Here is a 15919-nt window from a genome sequence, read left to right as displayed (position 1 = left end):
GGGGGGGGGGGTCAAATTGACCCCTCCCCAGCGGGAATAGGGTTAAAAAATAAATTTTTCTCAGATTTGTTTGTTTAATTTGGTGCATTTTCAAAAATAATATATGTCACAACTTTTTTCTTGGTAAAATCTTTCAAATTTGTTCTCCCATAAACTTTGCCTGGTCCCCAGGGCATGCAAGTAGCTATTATGCAAATAAAACGAGATTATCATTTCAGAAAGAGTTTAAATAAACTGACTGAACAAAAATAATCCGAACTCAATCCATACCAAAAATATGATTATAAATTTTATAAATTAAAGTGTAAATTGATTACTTTTAATAGTTAATTTACAAAATGAAATAAATTGCATTCATTGAGGTTCATTTTCAGTTAAGTCTGCAAACTTTTGTTTGGATAATTAATTATTAATAATTAATTAATGAATTTGTTTGAAATCTCATCATTACTTGTTTTTGTGCTTCCTTTCATTCTTCCTTTCATTCTTCCTTTCATTCTTTCATTCATTCTTCCTTTCATTCTTCCTTTCATTCTTTCATTCTTCCTTTCATTCTTCCTTTCATTCTTCCTTTCATTATTTCATTCTTCCTTTCATTCTTCCTTTCATTCTTCCTTTCATTCTTCCTTTCATTCTTTCATTCTTCCTTTCATTTTTCCTTTCATTCTTCCTTTTATTCTTTCTTTCATTCCTCCTTTCATTCTTCCTTTCATTCTTCCTTTCATTCCTCCTTTCATTCTTCCTTTCATTCTTTCATTCTTCCTTTCATTCTTCCTTTTATTTTTCCTTTTATTCTTCCTTTCATTCTTCCTTTCATTCTTCCTTTCATTCTTCCTTTTATGCTATACATTATCAAGTTTTCAATTTGCAATATAGTAAACTAAATTAAAATAAAAAGTATTGAACTTTTGTTGGTTTTTAAACTTTTAAACTGTTTTAGCTGTTTAAAGATCCAGCTATTTCAAATGAACCAATTAAATGATTCCGATTTATGCAATGGCATCCGTTAAACTTTTATCTGATCAATATTTTGGCAGATATCGTCGTTTTTTTAAGCTGAAAAACTGTTTGAATCTGACGATTTCCTCTATTGTTTCTCAGACGGAAATGCAAAAACCACTTTTTGCAATATAGAGAAAGCACAATAAAATATAAATAAATAAATAAAATATAAATAAATAAATAAAATATAAATAAATAAATAAAATATAAATGAATAAATATCTCATGCATTCTTGACTAGACAAAGCTGGTAAGGGTACCTGTAAGGGTACCACCTGTTGTGAATCGGACATGCAACTTTGTAAAATTACGTTTCAAGTCCCATTAACGAATGAAAACTTATAAAATCCCAAGTCCTAATATTTGTGAAATGTTTGTGTTCCTAATAAAAGTATTCGAAATCAAACTTTTGATATAAATCATATTTTCAGAGAAAGTTCGAAACTCCCTTTTATCGAAAAAGACCGGATTTCAATCTGGGGCTGGAGTTTTGGAGGATTTCTTGTTCCAAAAATAATAGCAAAAAATAACAGGTACAAAAAATCCGCGAAATTATTTTTTTTTGTGAAAACCTAATCTTTCTACATTTAGAATTTGATTTGTGTATTCTTTTCCTAAACTTCATAAACTATAATAATAATAATAAGAAATTATACTTGAATTGAATTTTCCATTTTGTCACATTCAAGATGTGGTTCAGATATTGATACTGATCATTGTTCCAGGATTTTGTCATAATTCTTTAATTTATCAATAGATTTCTATGAAACTTTGACCCAGAGCATTTTTTATAAAAATAATTGATTTTAGAAGAACTTTTTATTGTTCACTTTTATTGTCTGTTCACTTTTCAAAATATTTTTAAACATGAAACAAATAAAAACAATTTCTGCTTCTCTTAAAATATGTTAAAATATGTTAAATATGTTAAAATGTGTTAAAATATGTTAAAATATGTTAAAATATGTTAAAATATTTTAAAATATGTTAGGAGAAAGTTTAGATTTCCAGTTTTCTTTACTTCTCATTTCCTTTGAAAAGGATGCATGCCTGTAATTGCATTTAAACCTTGTGCAAAACTGATTCAAACACCTTTTCTAACAAATAAATTTTTTACATTAGAAATAAAATTTCTATGATTATGTAAAAATATGGAATAGGAAGACGACATTGTGCAACTTAATTAAAGCCTAAATGAGCCATACATCGAAAGAATTTATCTAATGTCGTCTTAACAATTTTTCAATGGGTTTTATATTATTTTACGTAAATCTCAATATTTGCGAAAATAAATAAATAGACATGAATTTTCGGGAACAGTTTTAAAGAGCTTATTATAATCATTTAATTAAAAAAACTAAATGTCTGCAACATTCCATTATCAGAAAGTTAAAAATACGACATTTGATGAATTGTTCCGATGTAAGGCTATTTATGGTTTAACTGTAGTTATAAAGAAAAAAATGTTACCATAACCAACATGCATGATGTAACACGACTTTTTTTCAAGAATTTTAATATTAGATATCATGGTCTATTTAAAATATGTAGAAGCCCGTAAATTTACTAGTTAAACAAATGTTAAAAATGAAATGATAAAAAACAACTAAAAAAAATTTAAAAATAGGATATTTGATCAAGATGAATTAAAATGGCAAGCGATAACATGTGACGCAGTTGTTTTGATTTTAAATAGCAGACCTTTTAAAAATATGTAGAAGCACGTAAGATGTTTTTGAAACAATTGTTAAACAAATATTGAAAATTAATTGAAGTACATATCTACATGATACAAAATAATTTAATGACAATTTGAAACTAGAATATATTTGGTCATGGTGACATAAAATCCTAAAAGAATGAACAAACAGACAGAAAACCCTCTCCAGTATATTTCGTGAAAAGTGTATAAGGATCAAGTGAAAGCTATGATATAGTGAATATATATTAAATATGGCTGGAACATAGATTTTCCTTATAGCTTAAGCTATCATAAAAAGATGTAAATAGTAAATACCGCCAAACTGAACAAATAAACGAAGTTAACAGGGTTAAATAAACGTTGCTACGTATATGAATTAAGTTTTTATCTAGTATTCTAGCATTCTACTATTCTAGTATTCTAGTATTCTTGTATTCTAGTATTTTACTATTTTAGTATTCTAGTATTCCATTATTCTAGTATTATAGTATTATAGTATTATAGTATTCTGGTATCCTAGTATCCTAGTATTCTAGTATTCTAGTATTCTAATATTCTATTATTCTGGTATTCTAGTATTCTAGTATTCTAGTATTCTAGTATTCTAGTATTCTAGTATTCTAGTATTCTAGTATTCTGGTATCCTAGTATCCTAGTATTCTAGTACTCTAGTACTCTAGTATTCTAATATTCTATTATTCTGGTATTCTAGTATTCTAGTATTCTAGTATTCTAGTATTCTAGTATTCTAGTATTCTAGTATTCCATTATTCTAGTATTATAGTATTATAGTATTATAGTATTCTAGTATCCTAGTATCCTAGTATTCTAGTATTCTAGTATTCTAATATTCTATTATTCTGGTATTCTAGTATTCTAGTATTCTAGTATTCTAGTCTTCTAGTCTTCTAGTATTCTGGTATTCTGGTATTCTGGTATTCTGGTATTCTGGTATTCTGGTATTCTGGTATTCTGGTATTCTAGAACTAGTATTCTAGTATTCTAGTATTCCAGTATTCCAGTATTCCAGTATTCCAGTATTCCAGTATTCCAGTATTCCAGTATTCCAGTATTCCAGTATTCCAGTATTCTAGTATTCTAGTATTCTAGTATTCCAGTATTCCAGTATTCCAGTATTCCAGTATTCCAGTATTCCAGTATTCCAGTATTCCAGTATTCTAGTATTCTAGTATTCTAGTATTCTAGTATTCTAGTATTCTAGTATCTATCTATTTCTAGATTTGGACTGAACTTGATAAAGTCTGGGATAGCTGTATCACCTGTGGCTAAGTGGCAGTATTATGGTAGGTTTAACAATTTATCTTATACATCTTGCTTCTCACATTTTCATCTTGTTTAAAGGGAAAGTATTCAAATTACCTTAATCTTTTTATTATAGATTCTATGCACAGGCAAAGGTACATTTGTACTCCGACATCAGCTGATATATCTTTGTATTCTAGATAATGGGTACACGGAGAGGTACATGTGTACTCTAGCATATTAGCTGATATATTCTTGTATTCTAGATTATGTGTACACGGAAAGGTACATGTGTACTCTAGCATCAGCTGATATATTCTTGTATTCTAGATTATGTGTACACGGAAAGGTACATGTGTACTCCGACATCAGCTGATATATCCTTGCATTCTAGATTCTGTGTACACAGAGAGTTGTGTGTAATAAATGTTGGGTGAGGGAGGGGGTGTAGAGGCGCCATGATCCCCGCAAAAATGATCTCCGAGCAGAGACAGAATGGCGGGAGGCTTGGTGACGTCACTGAGGCTGGGAGACCAGTTTTGCGGGGCTTGGAGGTAATTCTGCAAATCCTGAGGCTCGGGGGTCATTTTTGCGGGGATCATGGCGCCTCTGCACCCCCTCCCTCGTTGGGTAAACATGATATTCTGTGAACCTGCAGTATGTCGTAGTACATAATTAGATATCTATGTTTGTTAACTTGTACGTAAAACCCATTTTTCATTGACACTGTGTTTTAATTGAATGCGTAGCATGATGAGCTTAAATCATGTGATACGTCTAATGAGGTACATCTTTGATTACAGTGTAGAGTAATTTGGTTTTCGTTGAAACATACAAATTGATTGCTATTATCCTGTTGAAAAAACTACAATCGTTGCCTTGAATTTAGGCTTGATCTATAGACCGCTATTGTCCAGTTACATAGCAAATGAGATCACACGCATTGATGGTGGCTTTGATAGTTCACGGGATTTTAGTCGTATGGATAGTGTCCTGTTTGAGACATTGATCAATAGATCGCTATTGTCCTTGTTGACATAGCAAACAAGATCCCGCCCAGTGGTAGTGGCAATAATAGTTCACGGGATTGTAGCCGAGTGGATCATTCCTGTTTGCGACATTTATCATTTGATTGCTAGTGTCCATATTGACACTGATAGCATAACAGGATCGTGCCCTTTGATTTGGCATTGATAGTTACGAGCTTCCGATTAATATTGATAGCTAACGAGATTGTATCTGGGTTTAAACATTGATAGCTAAGTGAAACTGAACTGTACCCGGATAGGTACTGGTTCTAGTAATTGTTATGGAGTAGGTGTTTCCTACATGTGTACTCCAACATCAGTTGATATATCCTTGTTTTCTAGATAATGTGTACACGGAAAGGTACATGTTTACTCTAGCATCAGCTGGTATATTCTTGTATTCTAGATTATGTGTACAAGGAGAGGTACATGTGTACTCCATCATCAGCTGATATATTCTTGTATTCTAGATTCTGTGTACAAGGAGAGGTACATGTGTACTCCATCATCAGCTGATATATCCTTGTATTCTAGATTCTGTGTACACGGAGAGGTACATGTGTACACCGACATCAGCTGATAACTGGGAAGGGTACGACCAAGCGGATCTCACCAAGTAAGAAACTGATTTAATTATATAATTCTATTTGACATTTTTGGGTCTGTGCCTCCGTGGAAACGTTCATTTTTTAATACTCAATCTTGAAATAAATATAATATTTGCATATTTGAATAATTATTTTATAGAGCCTATTTAAGAAAGTCACAGGAAAAAAAGGTTTCTTAAACAAAGCTTGTAATTAAAAACTTGGTTAAACAGTCCCAATTTCCTGAAGTCCTAGGATCAAAATGACTCTGGAAATTAAGTCCTGAGTCTTTTATTCCTTGGACTTTTTCCTAAAATAATATGGGGGCTGTCAATAAAGTCTCAGGAAATAAGATCACAGGAATTAAAGTCCTGAGGAAAAATATCCGAAGAAAAAGAAACCACGAATCAAAGTCCTAAGTCTTCTGAAAATGAGGTCATGTCTGAGACGTTTTCATAAAAAGGACTTTTCTTTTCTATGCATCTGCATATTAGATATTGCCAGGAGCGTTTTTAATATCATGGCATTTTTTCCATGGCTGTAAACATTCTTTGTTTCCGTGGATTTTCTACTGAGAGGACTTTATTTCCGGGACGTTTTTGTATAATTTAAAGGATTTTTTTTCCACAGGACTTTAGGACTTTATTTCCGAAAACCTTTTTTTTCAGAGAATTTTATTGGCGGTTACTGATTTCATAATAGTTGTACTTCTCTTACGATGTACGTTTTCTGGAACTAGTTTAACCCCTTCAGTCTTCATACGGACCCGGAGCTGATGTAACCAGTGTGAGCTCAATAGCTCAGAATAGGGATAGTTCCATTGATGTAACCCCTTCAGCACGGATTAACATAGCATAAATCTAGATTAACCCGGTGGGAGCGATCGACGCACCCCCCCCCCCTATTTTTTTGCCCTAGCACTCTTATTTTTGACACGATCGCCATGCAATTTTTTGACTTTTCATAAATAGAAATTTATTTGTAAAATTTTTTTTTAATGCATAGGGTAGGGTACAAGGCGGTAAAAAGTACGGTCGGTGTAAAGCTTTAGATCTAAAAACTATATTTTTAGAAAGGACCTGAAAAATGTATGTAGAAACATGTGTCCCACTTTGATATTTGTTTTAAACAAAAAAAATATTTTTACATTTGTTGACCCTTTTTTGGCATTTTTTGAACCCTCCTTCCCTAGCACCTAAACTATTGAAGTTATCGGCATAGTTTTTTTTTAAATTTATGAATAGAGAAATAGTTAAACTGATAAATGTTCAGAGTAGGCCAACTGTTGAACTAGACATACCTAGTTCAAATACTAGTTGAACTTGCTATTTATAAAATCACATTGAAGCTGTTGTGTTAGGTTAGACCCAGGTTATTTTCTCTCTGTTTTTCAAGAAAACATTGATCCAACCCTTCACGCAGGATTCTACTTTATTCTTTTCATTATCGTTTATTCTATTCTATTCTATTCTATATTATTCTTTTCTATTCTATTCTATTTTATTTTATTATATTCTATCATATTCTTTTCTATTCATTCTATCCTATTCTATTCTATTCTTAAAGAATGTGAGTTATTTAAAAGACATTAATGGCGTACTCTAGGGGTTAAATAGGCCTGGGTGGGGTTTACACATATTAATAATAAACAGATAAAATATGTCTCTTCATTTTTTGCCCTCATCAAAAGGCACCCATTACTTCTGTCATATATTATTAAACCGTTGTATTCCCATAGAAGTTGGGACCTTGAAAGTCTAAAGTTTGAAAATTATCATAATTGGCTGGTTTATAATATATAATAAGCAATCATATTGATTATTCATAACAGTTTCATTTAATGTCATATTTAACATATTTGAATAGATTAAACTTAGTTTTGATGGATTCAACACACACAATCTTAATGAAAAAAATGATTAGACTGATACAAATTTTAATATTATATTTACAATAACCTGTCCACACTTTTTTATTTTCTGCTTAATCCTCACTTTTTGGATATCCCTGCTGTGTTCCAACCAATGAGAGTTCTCGCATTGATTGTGCAAATAATTTCTCGGCTTCTAATTGGCGGTTCGGTTTCTGCAATGGACACCCACTTTAGACACATTCCTAGATATTAAAGGGACTGTAAAGGAAAATGAAAGGGGGTATAGGATAAAACCTAAAAATCTCAGGAGTTGAACAATGCATATGACATCTATGATCTATCTGATGTTCTTGTCTCGAGAAATTGACATAAAACTGTGTCAAAGGAATTGAGTTTTTGTCACAAACTCTGATTTTCTTATCCCTATATCTTTGCATTTCAATGTCAGAGATCTTAGATATTTCAAACTGTGAAATATTTTAGATCAAGTAATAATAGTTTGAAATATCAAAGGTTAACACCATCAGGTTGCAAAGATATAGCGATTTTAAAAATCAGAATTTGTGACTAAACCTCAATTCCTCGACTTAGGGTTTCCATTCGCAAAACTTTTGTGCAATTTTTGCGGAACGAAACGCAAAATTTTTCTTTCTTTGCGCATCACTTTTGCGCGAAAAAACAACAATTTGCGCAATCATTTGCAAAATTTATTTCGCGCAAATTTGCCCTATTCCGCTTTTGCGAAACTCAAGTTTTGCGCAATTCCGCAATTTCTTTTTTTAAATCTAAATATTTTGTAGCAGAGATTAAAATATTACATTTGTATGCAAGTTTACAACTTTCATAAATGGAAAAACTACATTATTTATTTTCTATATAAATGATTCATATGATAGGCACAGATTAGACTTTGAATGCCAATCACTTCCTTCAGAGTTGACATCACACCTCTGTTTCTTCTCCTTCTCCGGTTGACGGGTCGAGAAACTCTAGAAAATGAGAAAAATTCTTCTCAGGTTAAGCTTGATATCCAGTCCTAGGTCCACTCCTTCCCTATACAACTCCAAGAGTTTATGTGTAATTCTCATTATGTTTGTGTTTTAAACTCCCCGCCATAGCAACAGATGGGTCAGCTGGTATCAGGCTAGGAGAGAGAGAGTCACAGAGATGCTAGCAGGGTTAGGGGGAGACTGAAAAATTTCGTAAAAATCAAACGGTTGGTGACGGTGTGAGTTTCTTAGAATTCAATTCTGGAAAAATCTTGTTTTGGTCACTTTTACATAATTGACCAATGACAGTTAAGAAGAGTTCAAATCTCACAATTTTCTCGACAATTTTAGTTTTGGACATGCATATTTCCTAAAAGTGGATTCTTCAGGCATTGCATTATTTTATATGAGATTAAAAAGATTTCAGAAATTTGATTTAAAAAATTTAAGAATATAATTCATACTTGATTAGGCAATATTTTTAAGGGTCACTTGAAATTATTTAATAGGATTAAAATATTGCCAAGTTTCATGCACTCTCTGATTTCTATTTTATTGATTTTGGTCCCTTAATTTAAACTTTTTGTAACTGGAAGTAACCAATTGAGTGTAGTATAATCGTTATTACGTCACCGGGAACTTCAGCCAATGGCAGTGCAGTATACTGGTCACGAGATATATGTCTGTAACACGTGACAACAATATTGTACTGCTTAATAATATGAATTTTCGTTTAAAGATACACTTTTATATCAATTTCTCGAGACAGGGACATCAGATGGATGTATTATATGAATCGTTTAATGCATGAGATTCTCAGGTTTCATCCTAAACCCCCTTTCATATTTCCTTTACAGTTCCCTTAATGTAAGATGAAATTAATCTTTTAATTAGAAAAAAAATCGGATATTGCAAGCATTGATCTTGATATTCACAATTATAAAATATATTAGAAAATAATAATTTCATGTTTCTTCATACTTCTTTGTTTAACTTTTTGCTGATATGATTTATATTATTTAAGACTTTTTCATATTCTTGTCAGATCACGAAACGAATCATTTGGTCTTACAGCTTATTCAAACTTCTCTGAGCTCTAATATACTCTTCACATGATTTATATTTTCAATCAACAATATTTATTCATCAAAACATGTTATTTCCACTCAATATTTTTCTCAAACATGCTAATTTTTTCTCATTTTCTACCCCCCCCCCTTTTCCGATGATAAAAGAGCTTTTACATGAGGCAGCTGATTTATTAGCTATCTATCTATCTAGGGACATGAAGGACATGAAGGATGATCAGCTGTTGCTGGTACATGGAACAGCTGACGAAAATGTACAACTTGTACATACAATGCTTCTCACCAAGAAGTTAACATATTATGGAATAGTGTTTAATCAAATGGTAAATTATTTAGAATTTCGTCATAACTTACGTAATATAAAGACAACATTTTACAAAATCTTTCCAGACTGTGATTTGTTACAAACTCTATTTGATTTTTATCAATTTTTAATTTATATTAGGCTCATCTTCTATTTCGAATTTTAATTGTGGCTTTATATGTGAGCATTTTCTCTTTGTACATTAAAAAACAAAAACAAAAAAACGTTTGCCGATTTCACAATATTTTTTCACGACTTCTAAAATTTTACAAAATAAATAACGTTTAAACACAAAAATTTTAATTTGTGATCATTCATAAACCTCCTCTGGGGTCACGTAAGGTCCCACACAACATTTGGGCCCGATCGGTTCAGCCGTTTTAATGTTTTTTGGATACAAACAAGCAAAAACACAAACAAACACCATAACACCCAGACAGATAGACAATATAGATTGTATGAATAAAGATAAAAGGAGAACTGTTCGATCCCAGATCTGTTAAATCCACTTCAAAACTTTGTGAGTCAGGAATTTAATTAAATAAATTTCTGAGATTTTTAGTCTTTAAAGGTCAGATTTCACTAAATTTTCAAAATTATCAAAATTAAACCCTTGCATTAGTACCTTGCCTATTAGGGGCTGGTTCATTTGTGTGTAGTCCCGTTTTGCCTGGTATCAAGGTACTAATAAAATTGGAAAGTTATTTGCGGTCGCGTATACTCTGCGTACATATTGAAACCAGTTCTCTCTGGGCGGAATTTGTAAACAAGAATAGATGCATCAGTGTTCGTTTTGGATCCTAGGAGGATGAAAGCATTTAATTTTGATAATTTTGAAAATTTTCATAATAGTTTCCTATGACCAGAATAATTCATAGATTATTTTTGTGAAAATTGATTCCATGTCAGGCTGTGACACCCGTCTTGTGCAGTACAAAAAATGCGTACATCTTTGAAATAACTTTCCTTGCATTAGTACCTTGACAGGTATAATGTGTATGCGTACTGTACGTACAGCTCGCTCTAGCTGGTTAGATCTTGAAATGAACCGGAAATGAACAGTGAGAAGAAGATGACCCATTTGGTGTATTGTACCGTTTTGCCGTCTATAGTCTGTATCTGTACTGTACAACTGTATCTGTACTGTACAACTGTATCTGTACTGTACAACTGTATCTGTACTGTACAACTGTATCTGTACTGTACAACTTGCCTGAAAATCAGTTCCGTAATTCAACTGAACCAGAGTTTTCAATGAAAAGTACAAAATAATCTGCAATTAGAAATGTAATCATATTGATCTCACACTTTGTGTACTGTCATGTTTTACCAAAGAGAATAGAATATGTTAGAGTGGAATTTAGCAAATCTCTCGGTATGAATTTTGTTTGTCCCTTTCGGCATAGACGCATAGAGTCTATGTGAAATGATCATTGGTCAATTATGAAACCAGCCTATTTCATAATTTGGTTTTCTTTTAATATTAATTTTAGATTTTCTATAAAATGATGTTCCAGGGCCCAAAAGGTTATATAGCACAAATATGTGAAGTACACCTGCAGTATGGAAACAGTACAACAAAAATGGCCGTTTTACACTTTTTTTCTAGTAAATTCCTCTCTAATATATTTTCTATTCTCATTGTGTACTGTCCTATTTAACCATCTATAAGTCTGCATGTTTACTGTACAGCTTGTCTGAAAATAAGGCCGGTTCCTCAAATGAACCAGATGTTCAGTGAAATTTTAACAGAAAAATGCACAAATCAAAGTATTTTATTCCAGTACTTTCATCTTAAAAAGAATATATCTGGCTTTTGACTTTTTATCGCTCGCTTGAAATGTTTTCACAATGGAAACCATATTCTTGTTAGTGATGCTTAAATTGGCAATATAATCCCTGTGAAGAAGAATAAATCCTATGTTAAATCATTCGAAATAATCTAAACCTTGGCTCTTTGGGAAACCCCCATATTGAGATAAACCTTTTATATTAGAAAAATTGTTTTGCTAACTTTTTCGCATAAATATTTGCAAAATTTCGTTTCCAAACTAAATTTTTATATTTAAGTTACAAAAAATCTTTAAACAGTGTCCGAATTTAATGAATTTGAGCCGCGTCTTAAATCCGCCTAAAACCGGTTTCAATTGAGCACCGGCTTAAATCTTAAAACATTGAATACAATTTTAAGTGAAACCTACCATATTTGAGCCGCGGCTTAAATTTAAGCCGCCGCTCAACTTTAAATTCGGCCTCAGGTTAGAAAAAATTTGCAAAAATGTTAAAAATGTCTGAAAATGACAATTTTTAAAACCAGGCTAAGAATATTGTCGTGGTTTCAATGAGATATTAATCAAAATTTGAGGCAAAGTTCCTGAGTTATGATCGGACATACGTAAACAAACAAACAGACAAACTGAGATTTTCATATAGAAAATAACATGTAATTGAAACTACAACAAAAAACATATTTGTCCATCTTAATAATACAATTTATGGCATCATTTATAACTTTTTATTTGGTTTTAAGAAAAAATTGAATATTGACATTATCAATCATTTAAGCAAGAATATGACAAAAGTACATATGTAAATTTTAAGAAAATGGTGAAAATTTACATTTTCATGAATTTAGAATAAATGTACAGGGTTTTTAGCACGTTACGTCGAGCAGGTCAGTCAACGAGATGTACAAATTGAGATCTTTCTAAATTTGTCTTTCTCATGGTGTATTTAGAATAACCCCCCGGAAAGGAATGATTTTTAAGATTTATTAATTTCCGAAATTCAGTGAAAAACCTTTAAAAAGTACTGGGGTTTAAAAAAAATTCAAAGCGGGGGGGGGGGGAAATGATTTTCAAAGAAAATATTCACCCTTGTGTCAGTCTCATCTTTTCTGAAATACCTTCTACATATTTTCTTAAATTTATTCTTCGTAAAGGTTTATTATTCCACTTTGAAGAATATTTGCATATATCTCTGCAAATTATTTCTGCGCCAAAATTCTAAGTTCAAAGTTTGAACTTTCAAATTTCTATTTAGGACAAATTAAACATTAAACCACGAACTCTAGTTTCTTGATGGGATATGGGATATCTAGTTTATCTTGATGAAAACCATGTTTAAATATATTTTGATGGGATATGTTTAGATATATATCCTGATGAGAACCATGTTTAGATATATCGAGATGGGAACCATGTTTAGATATATCCTAATGGGACCCATTTTTAGATATATCCTGATGGGAACCATGTTTAGATATATCCTGATGAGAACCATATTTAGATATATCCTGATGGGAACCATGTTTAGATATATCCTGATGGGAACTTTGCTAAGATATTTCCTGATGGGGAACCATGTTTAGATATATCCTTATGGAAACCTTGATTAGATATATCCTAATAGGAACCATGTTTAGATATATCCTGATGAGAACCATGGACTGGTTGGCGTGCTACCCCACCTATTCTCCTTGATGGAGGATTTCCTGCTGTCCACCCTGGGCAACTCTACCATCGTCTTCCCTGAGGACGTGACCTACACACTCTCTGATATGTTAACAAACTAGATTCATACTTTCCTTCTACACCTTGTCAAATTTAACTCTGGAATAGGAACACAGACTAGATATATACAGACTCCAAATCAACTTTCACGGGATGGGCGGGCCAAGCTGGCCTACAATCGAACCGGCACAACATGCTATATTCTTTAAGGTTATTGGCTGCCATCTAACTGCCACTTGTAGCATATAATAAACTTTCAAGGGTTAAGGTTTACAATTTAAAAGAAATACTCTTTTTACCATTAAACATACAATTTATAAATTTAATGTATTTTTAAAGGTTTTGTATTTAGTATCCAAAGAATCCTTAAATATCTCTAAAATACAGATGTCTGTTTATTGGTCGTGTACTCCAGTAGGAACATGTTGTGGAAAATATCGCATATTCTAGCCTTCAATAGATCTCTGTATTCTCATATCTCTAGGGATAGGCATTATAAATGAACAATTGTGCACTGTACACTGCATATACAGACCCATTTCACTTAAAGGGACTGTAAGCATAATTTCAAGTGATCCTCCATTCAAAAATGGCAATGCCCGTTTCACATTTGTGCCCTGAAACCTTTATGTAAATCGGACATTGCAATCTTTGCATGAAGGATCACTTGAAATTACGCTTACAGTCCCCTTAATAACTTGATTTTAAACCTATTTGTAAAATTATTTGCTTTATAACAACATTAAACACAAATAAGATACTTAAATACTTTAATATCGTCTTCCCATCCCAGAGTTTTTTTGGGCTTACTTTGTTCTCTAGTCCATTTGTTCTTGTTTAAAAAGTGCATTTTTATTCAATTTTATGATAAAATATGTTTATTCTATTTTATGATAAAATATGTTTATCAAAATTGAATTTTCCTCGTCTTTCTAGGTTCACAGTACATATCTTTCTGAGGTGAAAAAAATGTTATTTGCAATTTTAAAAAAAACATAGAATTGGTATTTAAAGGGATTGCATTCTTAATACAAATGACCCTCCATGTCCGATTTACAACGATACCCTTTAAACCTATATTTAATCATTTTAGTTTCTAGCTTGAAAAGTGTTTAATTCTTAAAATTCCTCCCATTGTTTCTGTAAGATATATGTGCAAGTCACTTTTGTAGAGAAACCTCAATCGACAAAAATAACTTTTAAAGAGTTAAACATGGATATCTAATTTTTTCTAGACCGGACAAAAATTGAAAAGTTATCACTGTGAATCGGGTGTGCCACTTTATAATTGGAGAGCCACTTCAAACTATGACTACAGTCCCTAGCTGTAAGCTCCCTGTATTGTAGTTTAAACTATTCACCGTGAAACCAAAACCTTTAGAACTTTCTGATGAAACCGATGAAATTTGTGGACATTGTTAACCATCAAAGATTATATATCCAAGATAATGCAATCTCATAAAACGGGGGAATTTCTGTCTTTTCAACAATGGAGACAAAAATTAAGGTTTATAGAAGTACATTCATAAAGTGAGTTTAGTACAAACTTAAAGGGAGTGTTCGCAAAAAAATGAAAGGGGGTATAGAGACTTCCGGCGAAAAATTATCTCTTTTGACTAATCAATAACTTCTATTTGTTGCGTTTTAAAGGGAGAACATTTTTTTAAAACGACTTATACTGGAGAACGTAGCGTCCATACAAATTCAGAAAGTTGCAATATACGACTCATATCGTAAAATAATTAATTTAATTTCAAACAAATCATTAAGATATTACAACCTAAGGTAATCGATTATTTTTCGATGCATTCCTATGAAGTTAATTTTTCATAATATTGTTGTTTGTTTTATGTACATTGCACTTAAAACGACTTTTATATCCGCTAGGTGTCTCTGCCACGTGTAATCATTCAAAGCATCGAGAGCTGAGACATCTGGCGGCCAACTATTTCAGCGTTTTAAGTGCATTGTATACTAAGAAATATCAAATATTAACTATTTACGAATGCGTCGAAAAATGATCTATGACTGTATGGGTTGTAATATCTGAATGAATTGTTTGAAATTAAATTGATTTTTTACGATACAAGTCGTATATTGCAACTTTCTGGATTTATATGGACGCTAAGTTCTTCAGTGTAAGTTGTTTTTAACAATTTTCTAATTATAGACGCAACAGATAGAACTTAGAAGTAAAATTAGTAATGATCAAAACCGTTTTTTTTCGCCGTAAGCCTATATACCCCCTTTCATTTTTCGCGAACACTAACCATTATTGTACATTTTGTCTTTATAAAAAAACTATTTATTTCATTTTAATAATTATATGAAGACATGCCTACAACAAATATTGTGGTTTTAATCTAAACTGAAATGAAAAATTAAATAGCTCTAGAACTAATGTTCTCCGGTTTTACCTGAAATGTTTACTGATCTTATTGTTTTATTATTTAATTAAGTTTGCATTTGTGGATTAAAAAATCCAATTAGCCCTTTTTTCTAAAACTTTTGGGGTTGGAGAATCGATGCAGTAAGATCGATAATTAATAATGATCCTAAATTCACAAAGAT

At 31.7% G+C, this 15919-nt stretch overlaps 1 protein-coding gene across 1 annotated transcript; it reads left to right on the top strand.

The window, feature by feature from the left end:
- Positions 1–1433: 1433 nt before the first annotated feature.
- On the top strand, positions 1434–13669 carry LOC111701463 (venom dipeptidyl peptidase 4; the record flags this gene model as incomplete). The annotated part of the gene is given in 5 exon segments (XM_023472754.1): positions 1434–1535; positions 3944–4008; positions 5530–5611; positions 9726–9855; positions 13261–13669. Coding segments are annotated over 5 exon segments (529 nt in total), but the record flags the coding sequence as incomplete, so codon positions are not given.
- Positions 13670–15919: the final 2250 nt, after the last annotated feature.

Source organism: Eurytemora carolleeae, unplaced genomic scaffold (assembly GCF_000591075.1).
Source record: "Eurytemora carolleeae unplaced genomic scaffold, Eaff_2.0 scaffold410, whole genome shotgun sequence".
In the NCBI taxonomy this organism is placed as follows: domain Eukaryota; kingdom Metazoa; phylum Arthropoda; class Copepoda; order Calanoida; family Temoridae; genus Eurytemora; species Eurytemora carolleeae.
This window is presented reverse-complemented; position numbering and strand designations above follow the sequence as displayed.